Here is a 21,977-nt window from a genome sequence, read left to right as displayed (position 1 = left end):
GCACTGCGCATGGTTGTCAGTACGGCTGTCGGTGCATACGCGGTCCACATGCCATATCTTAGGTAATCTGTAGTAGGTCATGGCTTCATGTGCTCTTTCTTCCCATGTGTTTTGTGCTGTAGTTTGCGTAATCATGAGTTTTGGAGATGCATTGAAGTGAGAGGCAGACAAAGTGTTCGCTCTGTGCTTGCACATTTCATGATAGTGTCATCCCACTGTGAGCGACACTGTCAGACGCACGCGCAATGTGGGTGTGAAAACGTCGCAGGCTTCGCTTGATATTATCAATATGGCATGAAACCATATCTTTGGTTGCTGACTCTCAAACTCAACGAAATGATTTTTTTTTCTGTAGAAATTAGCTTTTTTCCAATTGTCTGATAATTAATTAGAAAATTTTGCAGCCCTTCTCCCTAAGAAAACTGCTTCGGTGACTGTACTTATTTGCATAAAAGGTTTAATTTCGGTAGGACGGAACAAACTGTCCATTTTACTGACTTGTTCGAGCAAGGTTTAACTGTTCTTTGTCATGCACTACATCTTAATAGGTTCTTAACTGCTGTCCTTTTCTATGTCATGCTAATCAGTCTACAATGAGATATAATTGCAGGATTATATATTTAAGCACTCAATTGTGCAGTCCTTGGCTCCTTCCTGGGTGCAGGCCTTTCCAGATAACCTCACTTGCAGCCCAATATTCCTCCGCCTACTTCGGTCATCATAAATCCTCTCTTTGTTGCTGTTGACACTAATAGTGAATTAATCATCATCTCACACTTCTCTGTGGAGTGGCTACTTTTTGTCTTCTCATAAGCGTTAGCTCAGTGGCTATGGAATTGCACTTAAAACTTAAAGTCGCGGGTTTGATCTCGACCGCGGCGGCTGCATTTCGATGGGGACAAAATGCAAAAACACTCATGTACAGTAAAACCTTGTTAATACATACTCGCTTAATGTTTAATTGTGGTTTAAATGTAGTCGCAAAGATTCCCCCATTGAACGCCCTGTATTGGTTGGCCGCTTAAGTCATAGTCGCTCGGTGCCCACCAAATGGTTAGTGCGTAATATTTTCTTTCTTGTTCTACACGCATAGGCACAAAATCGGCAAAATCTCATGTATGCAGATGTTTGATTCTCGAGTTTCGACACCCGGACGACAGCTGCCAGCGATAGTGACGTTTAAACATGGCCACCATGGCGGTAATTCCTGCTTATACAGCTGTTGTTGATTGCAGCGCACAAAAGCGTGGCCTTTGAGATTTGCCTCTGGTAACGCGAACAAGCTGCCGGTAGAGGTGCGAATTCGCTGTCGTCATTGAACCGAATTCAATCCAACTTAAGTAGTAACCGCGCAAAAGCACATTTTTTAAAATTCATAGGCACTTTTATGCTTACCCAACGAGAAAAATATCCCTCCGTCCGTCCTGTAAGGCGACCACTTTCAAGATAAAGCCCGCAGCAGCGAGTAACTAGCAACTGTACCTTCATGTTGCCTGTCACTTCAATGCTAACGAGGCGACGCTAACACAGCGCTCACGAAGCTCTCGGCACAAGCCACACCCTGCCCCTTTTGCAGATACCTTTCAAGATGTGGGCCTGCGCGTCTCTCTTCAGCACGCAGAGGCAGAAATGCAGTGTGCAGAGCTAGTCAGCACTCTGTCCACATCGCAGATACGGTCTGCGCGGCTTTGCCATGTATGCAGGCGCTGTCGGTGTATGTTTGATCATGGTTTATAATGGTTTGATGCAGATGGATAAGGCGCTAATGTGCAATAACGGCTTATAATGATTGGAACGTCATCGGTGCACCGGGCGCCACTACCTGCCATACTTTGCTTGCGCTATCAATGCACCTTGTGCCGCTGTGCACACCAGTTCATGCAGTGTTGCCAGGTCGGACAAGGCGGTGTAGCCCAAAGCTAGAGAAATTGTATTAAAGTGGAAAGTTGGGCGAGTTGGTAGCCCAAATGTTGTAGCCCAAATGTAGCCAAACACAAACATTGGCAAAAAAAATTGTAGCCAAATATAGCCATGCTTATTTTCAGATCTATATGTATATACATTTTCATATTCGACTACGGCAATAATTTTTTGCAAAACCTGTCGTAACAAAATGACCGTGATTCCGTGCACACAGAACACTTCTTGGTTGGCCCCGGAAACTCAAGTTCAAGCGAATTGCTGCACAGAGAGAATGTATTGAAATGAATCTTGAACATAAGCACCAACAAAAACTTGGAGGAAGCTTCACCTTTAAGAGTGGAACGCGATAGCATTCAAAGATCCCTGACCACTTCTCATGCTTCCCGCAGCTGCAACTTATGTAACTGTAATATTCACCTGCAAGCCTGGCGGCGAATGCTGAGCTTTATACTGTGAGCTTCCCTCGTTTCAAAACTTGTCCAGCCCATATCACCCTGCACAGCTTCATTTGTAGTCTTCCCGTGAGCACCCAATGTGAGGCGTCCCACTGACTGTTGGTTGCCATCGAGTCCTGATTGTACCCCTGATACTACTACTACTACTACTACTACTACTACTACTAATAATAATAATAATAATAATACGTGGTGCGTATAAGGCAGCACTTGGGCTTCCTACGAATGCGGCAAACGAGAGGGTGCAAGCTCTAGGCATATGCAACACATTTGAAGAGTTAAGAGCAGCTGTTCTTATGACACAAAGAGAACGACTGTGCCTCACAAACATTCTGTCGCGTTTAGGCTACCCATTGCGACCGCAATAGTACTCCCAGGAACAAATGACCACAATGCCGGATCCAATACGCAAGCACATAGTGGTCTCCCCAATACCACGCAACATGAACAAAAATTATCACACAGCGAGAAGAAAAGCGAGAGCTAAACAGCTTCAGAAAACCTTCGGCTGTAATCAAGATGTAATGTATACTGATGCAGCTAGATTTAGCAAAGGACATGTAATAGTGGCAGTTCAACCCACACGCCACGGAACACTTCACACATCAGCCTCAATACGTACTAGGTGCACTGCTACAGTGGAAGCAGCGACGATTGCTCTCGCTCTCGCCTACAAGGAAAAGCAAAACAGCTCAGCTTTAATAATGTCCGACTCAAAAGTGGCATGCAGAATGTATCTACAAGGTAACATACCACAAGTCGCCCTTAAGATCATAGGCGACACATTTAAAGAAGATCATGCAATTTTATGGTGTCCTGGCCACAAGGGTGTCTCGGGAAACGAACAGGCACACACTCTAGCTCGAGGCTTTACTGACCGAGCTGGAGATACGCACAACGATGAAAAAGACGATTGCCTACTGGTCCGCAATATACTGGAGCACCAGCGAAGAACCCGGCAACAGTACGCCCCACCACACAAACTACTCAATGTAGAGGAGGCACAGAAATATAGAATACAGACGCATACTTACCCACATTTAGGTAGATACCATAAAATAAACCCAACCTTGTACACTAACTCTTGCCCGTGGCGCGGGTCATGGCCTTCATGGGAGTGCGCCAGAAGACCTCATGCCATTAATTCACCTTTGCTTATTAATTCCTATTAATTCCTACTATTACTAATTCCTATTAATTCACCTTACTAAGGGATCCCTGGGAGGCCATCCTCGCTCTTGCTGACCTCGAGGCCCAGAAGGGCCTCCTGGATCAAGCTGGGCGGGTCGTGATGGCCACTGGAGTCTTGGAATAGGGACCCACCCTGCACCACTCCCTTCCGCCATTTTTTTTTCCTCATCGATAAGATGTTTTCCTCCTCCTGTACCCCTGATTTAAAGCAAACAACTGCATTTCCAAAAGTAAGTCCTGGAACCATTACCTTTCCACATACCCTTAATCACCTCATACCTATTGTATCCCCATAGTGCTCTGTGCTTCATTATGGCTGCAATTCTCTTCCCCTTTACTGTTCTTGTTTTTTCCTGTGCTTCCATATATCTGTTGCCTTCGTTTATCCATATACCAAGGTATTTATATTCTTTTACCAGAGGTATTTCCTGGCCCTGTATCTCCACTGTCTGTTCACTGTTTTCATTGAATACCATAACTCCTTATTTTCTAACACTAAATTTCAAATGTAAATTCTCGCCTTCCTGTCTATAGATATTAGACGGACGTTGCAAATCACTTTGCTTCTTAGCTAGCAACACAATCTCGTCTGCATAAAATAAACCTGGAAGCTGCTGCTCTACTACTGTACCCGCCTGTTTATATGAGAGATTAAACCTGATATTACTTCCTTCTAGCGCCCTCTCCATCCTCACCATGTACATCATAAACAGCAGTGGGGATAAAGGGCACCTCTGCCTCAGTCCCAACTATCAACTTTCTTCTCGCTCCTCATCCCTTTCCATTCAACGCAAACAGTATTTTGTAGGTAAATCTCTCTCAAAAGCTGTCGACAGTCCTCACCCAAGTCTTCCCCTTCCAGAATATCCCACAAAATGTTGCGGTCTACGTTGTCATAGGCTCCTGTAATATCTAAAAAGGCCACATATAACGGTCTGCTTTCTACTCTTGATATTTCAATACACCGAGTAAGAACAAATAAGTTATCATCCAAATGCCTACCTATTCCGAAGCCATTCTGAATTTCTCCCAAAATGCCAATATTCTCTGCCCATGCTTGCAGCTTTAATTTGATTGCCTGCATTGCTAACCTGTATATTGACACGTGTACTTATCTTTATCGGGCAACCACGTTTCGCTGCCTAACAAATGTAATCGCACAGCGTGGGACGCGCCTGCATGTACCCGAAGTTTCTGGAAAGTTATCGATGCTTCTATCCGCTGTCTGTTGTCGCCGAACCTTATGTTATCTGATTTCATTACCTGACGCGAATGGTATGCAACTTTGTGGAAGGCACGCGGGTCCGAACGATTAGTCTAGAACATTCGACGACTGCTCTATAAAAGCCGACGCGCTTGACCCGCTGATCAGATTTCCGACGATCGCCGAGCGTGTTCGCCGTTATCGTTGTGCTATAAGTGTAGCCTGTTTTTGTGGGCACAGGTTCGCCCAATAAAAGCTAGTTTTGTATTCCACCGTATTGCTGTTTTCTTCACCGTCACTACCACGTGACAATCATATCAATCCACGTGACACGTGACCGACATGATGGTCAACGGTCTATACGAGTGAATTCTATCTTTCTCCCCCTTACCTTTATAAATTAAATTCATTCTACCTTGTCGCCAACTGTCTGGTATTCGTCTATCTTAAAGTTTTTTTCCACTGCTTTCACCAGAGTTTCCTTACTTTTTGGTCCTAGTTCATTAATCAGCCAAATGGGAGCCTCGTCTTCTTTCTTCGGCTTTCTTCCAGTTGAAATTTGTCAGCACCAGCTCCTTTTCCACTTGGGTCTCTTTCATGCTCTTTTTTTTTTTTTCAAATACAACCTCGTCATTTCCATGGAAAGATTCGGCTGTTATTTTTCGGATGTAATTTAATGCCGCTTTGCCTTACAATTTAATAATAATATTTGGGGTTTTACGTGCCAAAACCACTTTCTGATTATGAGGCACGCTGTAGTGGAGGACACCGGAAATTTTGACCACCTGGGGTTCTTTAACGTGCGCCTAAATCTAAGCACACGGGTGTTTTCGCATTTCGCCCCTATCGAAATGCAGCCGACGTGGCCGGGATTCGATCCCGCGACCTCGTGCTCAGCAGGCCTTACAGTTTGTTTCCATCTTCGTCTAGGATATGTTGCTGTATTGTTGTTGACTTCCTGCCTAATAAGGTTATGTGGTTCCAAAATATTGTAGGTGTGGCCTTCTTTTCCTCACATATTTCTGACAGCCAACGTTCAATTTCACCTTTTATCTTTGCTTGCACCAGTATTTGAACCGTAGACTTTTTCTCTCGGTATATTTCCCATTTACTGGCCACTTCATCCTGTGACAACTGCGCCTTCTTTGCCTGCCTCTGCTCTCGGGATACTTTCTGTCATTCAGCGATCGCTTCTTGTATCTCCCTGTTCTAACAGCTTTTCGGTTTCTTTTTTTCTTTCCAACGAACATGTTGTTTCTCTTTCCGTATTTCTGTCGTTATTACAATTAGAAGCTCACCATATTCCCACTCTTTACTTGGCCATTTGCCAAGTTCTTCCTCAACTCTAGTGACTATATTTGTTATTTGTTCAGGGTTCATATTTGGACTGGCGAGTTTGCACTCCTTGCTCTCTTTCCCAACCACATATCCCATTTTAAAAATGATGCATTTATGGTCACTTCCTATGCTGCTCTACCCTTCCTCGTCAATGACCATTTCTCTCAAGTTATCATGAATTCATTCTGTCATCAGACAGTAATCAATGGTCGATTGCCGGTTCCCACTTCCCACATGATCTGCCCTTTGCACTTAGGCCCTGTATTCACGATAATAAGGTTATGCTGCTCACAAAGATCTAGCATTGACTTCCCGTTGACTTCCAATTTCCTCTTTAAGCAGCGCCAACTGTCGGGCCCCCCAGTAAGTTCCACGCACTGCCACTTCATATTTTTATGCTACTGTGGAAGGTACAGTTTCCCTTGTCTAAAGTTCGTTCTTTATTCTATGCCGCAACGCCATCATTTGTTTGTACTGGCCGGCTCAAGTTTCATGACATTGATATTGACACCGGCTTGCGTGGAGATGAGCAAGTGGCACAATGCTTACGCATACTTAGACAACTGCCAGAGAAGTTCCTGTATGAATTTTTTTTCTTCGTTCCGCCAGTGTGTTAGCAGTCGTGGTGTTCAACGGTCTTTGCTGCGGCATGTCGTGTTCATGTTATCGAAAAGTCGACGTTACATCTGTGGAGTTCTTGGATAGCGACATTATTACCACCGTCGGACCTTGCCCATCTTCAAGTGAAAGTGATGACGACGACAATGTGGAACTGGGTGAAGCCCCTTTATTATCTGACGTGGTGCGTGCTTTGAGCGTCATGCGAGCTTTCGGAGGAAAGCAGGGCCGCATGGACAAACTTGCTTGCGGCCTTACCAAGTTCGAGGATGTCGCAGCAAGGCCACCACATCAGCAAATGAAGAGCGCCAATCTTTTTCTGCCTACCCACAAATAAAGCCTGTCTGAGTGTGTGTTTGAGAGCATTGTGGCCTAGTTCTTTTCTGGCCCATAAGTAGCTTCTAAACTGGCATTGGTGGTTAATTCGTACATCATTTATTGCATACCTAAACGTCGTTCCCAGCCAACTGTGTTTAACGAGGTTTGACTGTACCTAGATTTAGATGAAAATTAAAGAAGCCCTCTGCTGGTCAAAATTAATACAGAGTCCTCCACTACGGCATGCCTCATAATCATATCGCGCTTTTGGCTTGTAAAACACCAAAAAAAGAGGTGAGGCGTGCAGACAGGACACAAGAGTAGAGAAGTGGACAACACGAACGCCGACTACCAACTGAAGGGAGCACTGAGGCGAAAAAAGAAGGAAGACAAAACTCATCTGCGCAAGTTTTGTGTCTTCCTTCTTTTTTCACCTCAGTGCTCCCTTCAGTTGATAGTCGGCGTTCGTGTTGTCCACTTCTCTACTCTGGTGCCCTGTCTGCACGCCTCACCTGTTTTTTGCATTATGAATCCTTGCCAACTAGCTCAGCTTTCTGTCGTTCTAAAACACCAAATTTTTTTTTTAAGCACTGCACATTTTGCAAGCAGCATAATGTCTTCAATTCAAACTTCACGAGACCAGTAAAGCATTGCCCAAATTATCTGAAGATAGAATTATCCTATGGGGTCTAGAAAATAGTCAATAAATGCCTACTGTGTTTCTGTCTTGTACAATATTTTCATGGAAACCGCAGTTCTTTTTGATCATGCAAATGCTAAGCACCTGCAGCCAGGCAGAACTTGCGCGAAACTTCTACAGAACGGCAAGCACCTTCTGACCTGCTTTGCAGTGTGGCAGCAGCAGTGGCTTAACACACACATCATTATCTGAACAGATTAAATTTTCACTGTGTGATTATTTCATTGTCATTAAGCTGCCCAACAACACTCCTTTGTTGCGATGTAGTTAGTGAGCTTGACGCCTGCACGTTGACTGCAATCAAAGCATATGTTGCACGCCTGGCACTGGAGCGAAACAGGTACTGATCGTAACTGTTTTCTGTACAGCTGATGTGGGCCAAGAAACTACAGGAAAAATTTTTAAGGTGTTACCATGGGGTATTTTTAATTCTTTTTTGAGTGATGATTGTAGGGATGCATACACTGGCACTTTCTTGGAGGAAGGAAATGAAGAAGCATTCCTTTCTCCGTGGCTGCTAGCGCCGCTTTTGAGTCACACATTTGTGGCTGACCATACTCACTATGCTCTGGTGCCTGTCTGAAGTTTACACTTCGAGGGTAGAATTTTCAAATACAATTTTCAGTGGTAGGAAATGATTGAAAACTCAGGAATACCGCAAAACATTATTGCAAGCAATATTTGTCCCAAAAATGCTTTATTCACGCCAACAGTATGCACACAAATGTGTTATACAGTGAGTGATTGAGGAAAATGTCTAGCAAAATTTATCGCTATCAAATTGTTGTCCCAAAACACGTTTCATCAGAAGAAGAAACGTGCCAGAAACGAGTTGTAAGAAAAAAACGCTTGAGGAGTCGTCGCGAGAAGAGGCACTGCATGTAGCCATAGTGAAAACGCAGCTGTGTGCACCCCAGTGTACGGGAATACGGGAACCACAACCAAAGGGGAACCGCAACCAAAGGCAATGAAAAAGAAAGCTTATTAGTATCTCTGAACTTTGGCCATGCAGGGCTATATCTAAGCTACCAGAAACACGATATTGGCGGTCGTAAAAAACAATAACATCTCCTTCATGCACGACGTGGAGGTGGCAGAAGACGCATGTGATGATGTAAGCGAGTTATCAGAAGTAAACAAGTCCAGTTGCGTGCCCTGGTCAGTGGAAACACAACTTCAGATTACGTTAGGTGACCCCATTGAGTTAGGCGACTCTATAGAGGTGGAAGCACCTCTCAACAACCAATGGTGTAATATAAAAAATAAAATTGGCGCTGTACATGTACGTCAAAAACCATGTGGGACTTATTAGTGTTGCTGTACACGTACATCTAAAACCCTAAAAGGGCTAATTGATGCATAGCTGAATATCTCTGAATTAAGCAGCACTTGATTCCATCAAATAATGCATGCATTTATCTGTGCCAGGTGGCGAGGCAAAATTATTCAACTTTCTGAATTGGCAAGGCTTATATTTCACAAGGTTTTACTTACTGTGGTAGGTTAGACTGAGTACATGATGGCATTGAGCTCGTGACTTAAAGGGGCACTGAAGGGAAATTTAAGTTGAGCTGAACTACTTTAGTAATGTAGCTTGGTAGTTCAGTTCATACATGTTAACTTGAGTGGACGCACTGTGTAAGAGACATACAACACTACAGTGAATTTTCCACAGACGGGTCGAAGACATGAAATTATGTGGTAAGCGACATTGTAGCTGGAATATAGCAACACACTGTTAGGCTGCTATGGTTTGTCTCTGTTTTCAAAGCTGAATGTTATGCTCTGTGAATGGCAGTGCAAAAAATTGTAATTCAGAAACACATAAAAAAAAAAAAGAAAGAAGAAGAAGAAAGGGGGTTAACCGAGGGGCCCGATTTTTACTAGCCATATCATAAAAAGCCAACAAACACTGACACCAAGGACAACATAGGGGAAATTACTTGTGCTTAATAAATGAAATAAAGAAATGATAAATTAATGGAAATGAAAGTGGATGAAAAAACAACTTGCCGCAGATGGGGAACGATCGAAGGTTGGGCCCGAATGTCGCAATACAGCAAGTGCCGGCAGGGGCCGCCTCTGTTAGTGTAAGTTTCGTCCGGGTCGACATGATCGATAGACACAATAATAGGATATGGGCAAAGGGAACAGAAACAAAGGAGTGTGTATTTCACAAATTGCAAAGATCGGGCAGATTAGCCACCAATAGGCACGTAGGTCATGTTGTAGTGTACATGTAAATGAACTTCACATCACTTCAGCAGCCGTTGATCACTGATGAACCACCCGTACGAGCGTGCTAGCGGCAAGCATTCCACGACGGCTTGTGATCCATTGTCACATCGACGAGTGATAAATTTGAGTCATGGCCATACTGCCTAGGCCATTTGGCCTAATCGGTGTTGCTTAATTGGCCGTTGGCGATTAAACTTATGGTTTGGTGCTGAATAGGCGCAGATCTATTCGCAGCAGTTGCGCGACACTTGGAAAGTCGACAAACCGCCTTGCAAACAAAAGCGAGAGACAGCAGATGAACGAAGAGGAAGAGGGTGGGGGGGTGTGTAGCAGGCGCCATGTAAACTTGCTGTGGCCCTCCAGATTTCAGATTCTTTGACAGGTGGTAAATCAAGCCAAACCTGACAACGAAACGGTGCAGACAGCACCGGCTACGCACGGAGCATTGATCGAGTCACGTGATGCGCGGTCCTTCCGCCTGTCACACAGATTGGCCTTACGATAACCTAACCGGTGTAAAGTTGGTTTAGCCCTCCTGTGTTTTAAAAACTGGAAAGAAAATCTTTCTGAGCAACAATTAAAAGGTTGCCGCAAAACACAGGTTCACTATTAAAAGAACCTAACTGGTATTCAGCACAACGGAACGTTGCTAATTCATTAGTTTTGGAGTAAAAATATATGTCCACACTTGTGCGAGTTGTGTAGAACAAAGGCGGGTGCGCAAAGTGGCTCACTTTTCTTTTCTTAAATGTCGCTTTTCTTTTTGGCACAGCACTGAGTAGCCTGATTTATAATTATTATAGCCAGTAATGTGGCATGGGAACATTCTAGCTAGCAGATTATTTTACCATAAAACAGACACAAAAGTTCACTGTGCAGCAGCTGCTCATTGTTACATTCGAGTATTGTTAGAACCAGTAATGGTATAAGTAGGTTCGACTGTACTGTTTTCTGTCCAACTAAAATATCTGAATGTTTGTCCCCTCTGCTCTTTTGGTGCAACCCGGTTATAACAATTATTCGTTGTAACAATAAGATTTTCTTGGCACTTGAACATTGTTATGAGTGAGTTCGACTGTATTACTATTATGGTCGAGACGGATTAAAAATTTGATAATAGTTTGACGGAACCACCAGTAATGGGCAGCATGTCTTTGAAGAGATGATAACAGGCAGTATGACATTGCTGTGAGCTCAGTGTAACTTTAACAGGGCTATCACTGCAACCTTTTAGGCTGATGATTTGTGAGGCCAGAGAAATGAGGCCATGGATGCTGTTGCATCGGATGATGCGATGCCACTGTTGTCGCCCATTTGTTGGCAGGGTGTGATCTTCTCGGTGAGCTTCCATGTACCACAACGGCTGCTTTGCTCCACATCCGACGACCGGTCACTGCGTGTCTACCGGTTCCACGAGGCTGGTGGGTCGAGCGGCACCTTACCAGAACGGTTGGGCACCAGCAGCGTCAACACAAACTTGGGCACCGCTTCCCTGCTGCCCTTTGGGCCTGCCCAGCTGGCCAGTGGGTGGTTCAGCTCGGTGCATTCACTGTACGGCCACGAGTCACGCGTGTGGCGGGCTGCCATCTTGCGGAGCTGCTACCTCAGCGTTGGCGAGGTGAGAGCTCCATTGGTGTGTGTGTCATACAGAGTGGTGCCTGGAGCCTATGCACACGTACGAGATAACCTGTAGTAATAGTTGCACATTCTTTTTTTTTTCTTTCCTTATTTTCTTTTGCAACACTTTTCACGCAGCGTAGTGATATGACTGGTACACTAATAAAAAATTTGGATTCGGCAGCACTCATTCCACGATGAATGTCGACATCATTGTGATTGGCATTGAAGCAGTGTAGTGACACAGGGCATTGCCAACGCCGGAATATGTATGCAGCAGGACTCCTCTCTTGTTGTTTTCACTGGACACGCTGTGCCATCTAGCAACGCCTCCGCAGAGTCCACGCGTGGTGCAGGTTGGATTCTGCCGAGCATGGGAAGAATTCTAAAGGATCTTTTTTGTCGCTGACGAGCAGCACCTATCCAGTGCCACATACCCAGTGACCCAAGTTGGTGTGAGGGTTGGCGCAGCAGCCCAACGCACTACCCATTAGGCCATGGAAGACCCACACATTTATCCAAGTTGGCTCGGACCCGTATATAGTCCGAGGTGTAATTTGGGGACACTAAAAATAGAAAAAACAGTTCATCGTCATACAGGCTGAGGAAAACAGTCACTGAAAGCATTTATTTCCATTGCACTTCACTCTTTACTCATGGTCGTCTGTTCCGCTTCACTGTTTAGTCATTCTCGTCCGTTTCACTTTCCCACAAGAGTTTCTTGTCGAAGATATCCTCTCATACAAACTCTGTCCAGTACCATGAAGTGCGTTCGATATCTAACATTTCTTGAACACACAATGGGCGAGCTCCTTGAGAATGCAGGCTTATAAGGAGACGCTGCTCCAAAAAACATTTCTTTAATATTTGTGCTAGAGATTTGAAAATCCACCCACTTTTAGAGAATTTCAAGCAGATTTCAAATATGTCATTAGTTTCTGTGTAGCTGCTATAGTTCTTGATTTAAGTCCAAGATAAGGGCAAAATTGAGTGATTTTTGCGGGCACGTTATTGTGTAATAAATTTTCGCAAAACACTTTGTGCTGTGGGTTATTTAGCTCTTTGTGGACCGCAAAGTGCCGATATCTATTCAAACAGTGTGTACAATTACTGGAACTATTAAAAAAAAATTAGGACACTTCAACTAATTTTTTTCACAATCACATGAAAATAACCTTGTACAGTCGACTCCCGTTAATACGAAGTTCACGGGGACCGCAAAAAACTTCGAATTAAACGAACTTCCAATTAAGCACAAAACACAAAAAAACAGCACTTTATTTGTGGCGAAATCGAGTATTTTCTCTAAGAAAAATAGTCGGTCATCTTGCTTTGCTTCTTCTTGCCGAATCGCGCTGCTGAAAGCAAGTTCTGCAGGCTGTAGATGTGGCGGAACGCTTCTTCCGCGTTACCTTCAGCGGCAAAGAAGCGCTCCGCAAGAGCAAGGCCCGCAGCTACATCGGCAGCCTTAGGTTGCGGCTCGCCTTCAACGTCATCGTCGCTTTCCTGGGTCGCTTCCTGGGGCCGAATAATCTCTACAATTTCGCTATCCGTCAGCGCACCGCACGTTTCGACCGCCTTGTCTACGGCGACGTAATCTTCAAAATTGACGTCCCCGAGAGCATCACCAAAATCAGTGCCGTCAAGCTCGCTTGTTGACGCTTCCTCCGCTGAAATTTCAGAGGCATCCTCCGAAGAAGCTGCCACAAAACCGCAAGCCCTGAAGCAGTTTGCGATTGTTTCTTGCTTCACACGATCCCATGCTCGCGCCAACATGTGGATGGCACTAAGCAGGCTCACCTCGTACTTTGTGGAGCTATCCATACACAAAATCATGCACTCGAGGAGGTGCCGCCTGTACAGGACTAACATTCTTGATGATGCCTTGGTCCATTGGCTGCAAAACAGCCGTTGTGTTTGCAGGAAAAAATGCGAGGCGTATTGCACTCAAGGCTGGCACATTCACGTGAGCACTGCTGTGATCGACAAGGAACAACACCTTGCGGTTCGAAGCAGCAAACTTGCGGTCCAATTTGCTTATCCAGCTTTTGAAGATTTCGGCCGTCATCCACGCTTTTTTGTTCGCCTCATAGTCCACAGGTAGCGTCTTCACGTCTTTAAAACATCTCGGCTTCGCGGCTTTCCCGATCACAAGTAACCGACATCGTTCCGTGCCAGTCATGTTTGCCGCGATCAGCACCGACACTCTCTCCTTGCTGCGTTTGCCCCCAGCACAGTCGTCGTCCTTGAATGTCAGGGTCTTCTCTGGTAGAAGCCGATAGAAGAGTGCAGTCTCATCTGCATTGAAGATGTCTTCCGGTCTGTATTCGGAGAGATATTCACGCAGCTTTCCGTCCTTCCACGTGGCGCATGTTTCCTGGTTAACGGACGCCTTTTCACCACACACGCTCTTGAAAACCAGGTCATGGCGATCTTTAAAGCGCGTCAGCCATCCATCTGACGAAACGAAGTCATCGATCCCCAACATTGCTGCAAGTGTTCGGGCTTTCATCGCAACGATGTCTCCGCTGAGAGGAAGTTTGTTGCTCCTGGCCTCCCTAACCCAAACCAGCAGAGCCTTCTCCAACTCTGGGTAAGCGCCGGTGCGCATTCGCTTCCGAGAAGTCTTGAACGTGTCGTTCTCAAATGCATCCATTATTGTGCGCTTGTTCTTGATGTAGTTAGAGAGCGTGTTCGGCTTGATCCCGTACTTGCGCGCTATGTCTTGTTTGGTGGCACCTCCCTTCTCAACTTCCTTCAAAACCTCGACTTTCGTTGCCAGGTCGAGCGTGCGATGAGAGCCACGGTTTGCCATGGCTATAAACTGCGCGACTAGGTACAGTCAATTCCGAATCACTCGTGGAACAACCTAGCCTACGAGCTTCCCGCACAAAGGCGCTCGACTAACACACGCCTCGACATACGCTGCGCACGCTGCAAGACTAATCTCGCACAATCTCGCCACTGCCAGTATGCAGCGCTGCGTGCACCTATGGCACCCGCATGGCCTCCGCGATCAGCTCCGGCCACGTGCGGCAGCCGCGCGTGGCCTCCGGCGGGAGCCGCTTCGCCTCCCGCTGGAGTCGATCGCGGAGGCCATGGCAGCCGTAGCAATGAATAATCGCGCCACTCCAAGAAGGATGGCGTTGCGGGCGGCTGCGGTGGCGATGACACCAACGCGGAGCACGGAACTGTTGCAACACTTAAAAAATTTCACATTCTACCAAAGAATGACGGTCACCTCGAGGATCCCGGCTGAAAATTAACTTCCAATTAAACAATATTACTGGATGAGGACTTCGAATTATTGAGCGATTTCTTCTATAGGATTATATGCAAAACTGACGGGACCAGCACTTCACTTCTAATTAACCGAAAATTCCAATTAAGCGGCTTCGAATTATCGGGAGTCGACTGTACACTTACAAGTGTCTTACACTAACGAAATTTGGTATACATACTCTTGAAGATATGTACAGTGCTAATATCTACTTGAAATTGCAATATCTCCAAGCAGCAAGTTGCAAAAGTACATACACGGCTATATTTAAGAGAATTGAGAAAAAAATTTGTCGAAATGTTCAAATTTTTTTTTCATAGTTTCAGTAATTGTACATACTGTTTCGCTAGGTATCAGAACTTTGCGATTTACAAAGATCTAAAAAAGCTACAGTACGATGCTTTTTGTGAGAACTTATTACATAAAAAGCGCCCATTAAGATGACTATATTTTGCCATTGTGCATCACATAACTCTAAAACTATAACAGCCACAAAAAAAGTAGTGCTTTATTTGAAATATGCATAAAAAACTCTATACTTGACTGAATTTTGAAACCTCTATGACAAGTAATAAAAGAAAGTTGTTTTGAGGAGTGTTAGCGATCCACAAGCAGGGAATCGCTGGAGAGGTCCATTTCAGCCCTTTGGCAGGAGTCTCTTCAGGATCTCCCGACCTCATCCATTCCATATACAGAAGCACTTGATGCGGCCTTTGAATGGTTTACTTATGCACACATCAAGCGGTTGCAACTGAGATGTCATTCTGGGAGATGACGAACGACAACGAGCTCAGTGCTGGACTCGCGTAGCAGTTGCTTCACCGAGTCAGCCAGGTGACAGCTGAAAGCGTCCACGATGGGAGTGCCAGCAGTGCTCTGGGCTGCCGACACCTTACAGAGTTTATCCAATGAAGCACCAGTGCTTTGTCCATTCACCGTTTTTCTTGACAGTGGATGACAAGATTTTTTTTAAGCTTGTCCCCTTTTGGCAGAGTCTTCCATTTGAACACCACTTGGAGTGGGAGTTTGCAACCGTCTGCCATGCAGGACATCATTATGGTGACCCCCATTTTCTCATTTCTACTTGACCTCACGAAAACTTGCCTGAAACCTTTCTACTGCACCGTTAGTGCTGAGGGCATGTCTAGATATACTGGCGTTTGATCAGCATTGCTGATCTGGCCCAGCTGAAAGTTGACCGACTTTCTCAGCGAAATCACTTTGTGCTGAAAGGTCATAAGCAGCTCTTTGTAGCTTTCCGGCTGCTTATGCAGTATCGATGTGCGCCGACGTAACGAAAATCCTGTGTGGCGCATAAAACGAGACACCCAGTGCTTACTTGCCTTCAAGTCCATCCGCGGAAAGCTCTTTCCTGTAGGAATCTCTCTTGCCTTTGCTTGAAGTAGCTCTATGTTGATAGTGAGGTGTGCAGCTCATGTCTCTTGGACAAAGTATGTTAGGTCCAGTTCAACCTCAGGAAAAACTCCATTCTTGGGCCCCGGGAAACTTTTCAAGCACATGCACAGAAAGAGGGTTTCTTTTGCTTCCTCCAACTGTGAATGCTGTGCTCCTTCACACCTAACTGCCACCCTGCATCACACCTGCCCATGGTTTCGGCATCTACAATCACTTTTCTTTTAAAAGTGGCTGAATATTGCTTTCATACTTCTGACAATGTGCAAAGCGTGGCTGTTGCAAAGTCAGTGGGGTTTCAGTAGCAACTGATGATGGCACAAGAACCTGATGATGATAGCAGTGAGTAATCCCATAACCAGAACTGTGAATTTGGGTTGAAAATTGTTGGGACCTGCATATAATACTGTGGAAATTTCACATGGTAAAACATGGAAAGATACCTCAAACTATACTACATGGGTTTCTATGGTACTAGATCGACTAGGCTTCGCTAGTTTTGGTTTCGAGGAGGTGCTTGCCACATGGCTGTCGACCATGCCTGCGATATATAAAAACGCAAATCTTGCTTTTTCTGCTCGATTGAAAGACTCATTGTGACGCATGAAAGATTTTTTTTTTTTTTTCAGTTTTCTTTCTCGCTTCTCTCGCTCCCTCCCTTCACAGAGCAGATTCGCTTTGCGCTGCTGTGCTAAGCAGCGTTTTTTTTTTCTTTTGGTGTGCGTGGATGCCCCGCCAGGACTGCAGTCCCCGCTTTGCGGAATCGCCAGTGTTGGCAGCCCCTGCGAAAGTTTGTGTTGACCGAAGAGTATATCTAAAGCTGTTCATATTAGAGGGACACTAAAGGCAAATTAAGTCCAGCTAAAGTGATAAAGTTGTGCTCGAGAACTTCTAAGGCATGAGTATTATCCCAAACAGAGCTTTAGTATTCAAGAAATTGAGGTAAGCGCAGGACATGATTGGAGACTTCTCTGGGAAATTCAAGTATTAGCTCGATGGTAAAGGCACTCCTCATTAAAATTCTGTCTCTAGCGCTCATCTACTCGCAATAGAAAGATCATTGTATTGCATTATAAGATGAAATAAAATGCTGCTTCTCCAGTTCTATTTGATCTTTTAAAAAAAATAACTCATGACGTGGCAGTGACGTGGGTGGTTGAAAGGTTTCGTTTTCTCCACTTTAGATTCTCCTGTGCTTTTGCGTTTCAGTAGTTTCATTATTGCATAGTGCTTGGATGGTTTTGCTGGCTCATAAAGCTCACACTAACTGCAAGTAGTAGATAATGCCACGTCCATGGGATGTCGTGGAATTCCCAAACGGTCCACGCTTCTTCACCAAGAGCAGCTGCACAGGCGACTCCAATGCTCTGTCTTGGCTTGGCTTCTCCATCGCTGTGTATTAGCATTTTGTGCAGAAAACCGTTGCCCCATTTGTCGGGTGTCGTTTTGCTCCCCAATAGCAGTAAAGGGCAGTGATGGCGTAGGTAATGTCACCACTCCCCCACTCAGGGGTGGGTGACTTGAATTTATTTATTTAGCATACTTCCAAAGCCCGAGAGCATTACAGGAAGGAGTAGTAAATAAAATATTAGCACAGTAAAAGAGAGAAAAAATACAGTTATAACAAGTAAAGAAAAACAAGTTAACAAAAGGTTTCGTGAATGGCAGTCTTGAAGCTGTTGATGTTGGCGATGGAAGCGGGAAGGTGGTTCCATTCTTTGCTTGTCTTTGGAATGAAAGATTCGCTGTAGGTATTAGTCCAACAAGATGGCACACCAACTTTGTAATTATGATCTGAACGCAATGACACGTAGACGGGAGCGGAAAAAAGAACGTCTTTTAATATTGGATTATAGTGATAGATTTTGTGGAACAATGAAAGGCGAGAGCATTTACGGCGCAAAGATAGTTCAGGTAGGCAAGTGTTGCTTTCATTGATGATACGCTGGAATGCCGAGAGTAATTTGATAGAATGAAATGGTGCTGCGCAATTCTGGGTGGATTCAATAATTTATGAAAGTGTGATGTTTTTGGGGTCCCAGATAGTGCATGCGTAATCTAATTTAGGTTGAACAGGAGTTTTATATTGATGTAGTTTTACAGACGATGGTGCTCGGGAAAAATTGCGTCGCAAGTACCCCAGCATGCGGTAACACAGTTAACTTGTATGCGCCAAGAAAGATCAGAACTGATGTGGATGCCTAGGTACTTGTATGATGTCACAGGATCTAGTCGGATGCCGCCAAGAAAATACTCACTGCTAATAGTGTGGCCGCGTCGAGTTATTCACATGCTTTTACACTTCTTGAGGTTGAGCCGCACCATGCATGTATTGCATCATGAGGACAAGTGGTTAAGATCTTGACGTTCATGCTGATCAGAGGCTTGGGAGAGTTTTTTATAGAGAACGCAATCGTTGGCAAAAAGTTTTATTGATGAAAATGTGATGCAGTCAGGGAGGTCGTTAATGTAATTGAGAAAGAGTAAGGGTCCCAACACTGATCCTTGTGGGACGCCGGATGAGACAGGCGAAAGAGTAGATGAACAGTTATTAGCAGTCACAAATTGGGTGCGGTCAGAAAGAAAATCTTTAATCCAGCAGAATACCTTGGTGCTTAAGTTAAGTTTACTTAATTTAAGAAGAAGTAAGTCATGCGCCACCCCATCAAAAGCTTTAGTGAAATCCAAGAATATGCAATCAGTGTTAAAGCTGAAGTCATTTTTAAAGAGATCATTAGTAAAAGATAGTAGCTGCATTTCACAGGAAAACATTTTCCTGAAACCACGCTGGGATTTAGTGAAGAATTTCCCTCTAGAAATTTGATTAAATGAGAATAAATAACGTGTTCAAGAAGCTAACATGGGATGCGGGTCTGTAATTATTGGGAAGATGTACATTACCTTACTTATGGACAGGAACCACCTTCCCTCCCTTCCAATCATCGGGAATTGTGGAGCACTCTAAAGATTGAGCAAAAATGTTGGACAAGATAACAGAAGAGTACACTTCGGTCATTTTCAATATTTTTGACGTAATTGAATCACAGCCAGACGAAGATGAAATTTTAAGATTACTAATGAGTTTACCAGTGCCTACAGAATCAATGATTGTGGGATAAATAGGAGGAAAGTTAAAGTCGTAAAAACATGCAAAAGAAACAAACCATCGTTAAACACTCAGCAGCACTGTGGAGGCGGCACTAAAGTATTATCATCGCATGCAAGTTGGATAGGACGATTCTCCGAGCCGCTGACAATGTTCCAGAACTTGCACGGATTAGTTTGCAACATTTTCGGCGAAGTAGTGTTGAAAAAGAAATCCTTGGCATGTTCGATGCTGTTATTGTACTGCATATTTATTTGGAAATAGGCAGTCCAATGATCGGGGTTATTGGTTCGCTTAGCACGACGAAAAAGACGTTTCTTTTTGTTTGAAAGCCGTTTTAGAGCAGTGGTAAACCAGGGCACCTGTGGGTTAGAAATTATCTTTCGCTGTGGTATGAAGTGCTCGACTAAACAACCCAGTTTATTTTTATAGAGGCACCAGTTTTCCTCAATTGTGCGCCTAGAGAAATCGCGCATAAAATCAAGGAGGAACTATTGCATTTCAGCTATTATCGACGTTACGTCTGCCCGACCGTAATTGCGAACCATTTTATGCTTTGTGTCGGATAAGACCCTAGCTTTGATTGTAAAGTGGATCAAAGAATGATCACTTAGTGCAGAGAGGTAAGTAAGAGGGCTAGCTACGTCAGGTGTGTTGGTCAAAACAAGATCAAGAATGTTGGAGACTGATACAGTGGTTCTGGTTGGTTGAAGAACAAGTTGGGTTAGATTAAAATCATTACAGAGGCTCAGAAAATTAATACACTCAGAAGAATTATGTTTAAGAGTAGTAGCCTGGTGGCTCCACATAATGGCAGGCTAATTAAAATCATCCAAGAGAAACAATGGCAGGCTGGGGAATTGAATGGTTATGCTGTCAAATGCGTCGTGTAATTCATTACAAAATGACATGGATGCAGTGGGAGGCCAATAGCATTTACAAAACAGATTCTCGATAGCCAGCTAGAACACGTACACAAACTAATTCCAGAGGGTTTGCTATAGCAACAGGTGAAGAAACAAGTGAGTCACTGACAGCAACCAATACGCCCCCTCCGGAGTGAATGTCACGGTCATACCTATAAATAGTGCAGTGAAACCTCGTTAAACCATAGTTGGCCGGAGCTTGGAAAAAGTATGTACTAAATGGTAGTACTGCTTAACCGAAATAGCATGAGATCGCCCACTTACCTGTCAAAAGCGGAAGAGAGAGTGTGATGAAAGGGGGAAAAGCTTGCAGTGTTTATTTACTTCACGCGACAAAAGTGTTATTTTCATTTGATGCCGCCGCGGCAGCCTAGCAGCGATGACAGCAGCCTCAAACTTACTGAAGCTGCGAGCTAGCTTTTCAACCAGCCCCCTCTTCTCAGCAAACACTCGCATTGCAGATTCCTTGTTAGTGTTGCATATTCTCCGTGCGCAGGCGCAGCAGCATTGCAGAAGTCGCGAGGCACCTTTTCATTGCGGGGTGCTGTTCTCTTCGCGACGATTGCATTTGTGAGGCTGACGTAACGCGCAGCTTCTGCCACTGTCGGGCCTGAATTGCCCATGCTGTCGGTTTCCGTGTGATTCTTATCACTGTCGCTGGGCAACACTTCGGCAAAACAGAGGCAACGATGGCGAAAAGTCGAACCTCACAGCCGACATCTCTTTGCGGTCGCAGCAGCGCTGCTGAGCGACTTCTTCACATCCCAAATGCCACGCACTGTAGTCAACAGTAGACCCATGTTGCATGCCAGCGCTGACTTCTTTGTGTCACGTTCGACAGCACGAACGATGTCTAATTTTTCTTCTATGCTGAGCACCTGGTGTCTTTTTTTATCTGAGCTTTGGCATGACCCGAGTCCTTTCTTACACGACACCACTACACTCCCTGGGACGGCGCGCCGAAATGATGTTGATGTTGATGTGGCTTCACGCGCAAACGCACAGGGCGCTTGGAGGCCATTGTTCAGACCTCTGAGGCTTGTTCTGCTGGGCCACCCAATGGAGATAAGGCACTGCCGTGTTTCTGCAACGAAAAATGGAAACACTACATGTTAACCGACGCGTGCGCAATAAGCTGGTATGGTTTATGCGGATACAAAACACATTATTTTCAATGACTGCTGAGTCAGGGATTCGACTTTACTGCTTTTAAAACGAAACGACTGTTTAAGTGGGTACAGTTTAATGAAGTTTTACTGTATATGCTTTCTCGCAGTCAAAGATTTCGCTATCTTTTATTTTAGCCGATAGCCATGTTTCAGTGAGGATGATGATGTCTGCTGAACAGGAATCAGCAACGGACGACAAATCGGTTAGTTTATTAAGGATCCTTCTGATATTCGTGAATACAATTGATAGGTTGTCGGTATTAGAGTGTGATGTTTACTAGGATGAGCTAGTGGTGGGAAAATTTACTGACGTGTCAGCTGAAACATGTGAAGTAAAAGTAAAAGCAGGACTGGACTCACAGACCCTGTTTGTAGTTGGGTAGTACACATACGTTTTTCGTTTACGAGTCTGTTATGGCGAAGTGTGTAAGAATAGCTGCTTGCTTTGCCAAATTCAATTATGTGTTTCTGCAATTGTCAA

The 21,977-nt window shown here is 44.6% G+C and overlaps 1 protein-coding gene across 4 annotated transcripts in view; it reads left to right on the top strand.

The window, feature by feature from the left end:
* The window catches only part of LOC142566760 (tRNA (34-2'-O)-methyltransferase regulator WDR6), a 247,736-nt gene that overhangs the window by 35,776 nt on the left and 189,983 nt on the right, over positions 1-21,977 (top strand). For all 4 annotated transcript variants that reach the window (XR_012825126.1, XR_012825125.1, XM_075677651.1 and 1 more), the window contains exon 6: positions 11,310-11,603. Coding sequence is in view for 2 of the 4 variants with exons in the window: in XM_075677651.1 (XP_075533766.1) it covers positions 11,310-11,603 (294 nt within the window). In the remaining 2 variants the exon portion in view is untranslated. The remainder of the gene's footprint in view (positions 1-11,309; positions 11,604-21,977) is intronic.

Source organism: Dermacentor variabilis, unplaced genomic scaffold (assembly GCF_050947875.1).
Source record: "Dermacentor variabilis isolate Ectoservices unplaced genomic scaffold, ASM5094787v1 scaffold_13, whole genome shotgun sequence".
In the NCBI taxonomy this organism is placed as follows: domain Eukaryota; kingdom Metazoa; phylum Arthropoda; class Arachnida; order Ixodida; family Ixodidae; genus Dermacentor; species Dermacentor variabilis.
The sequence above is the reverse complement of the archived record's forward strand: the minus strand, read 5'-3'. Positions and strand labels throughout refer to the sequence as shown.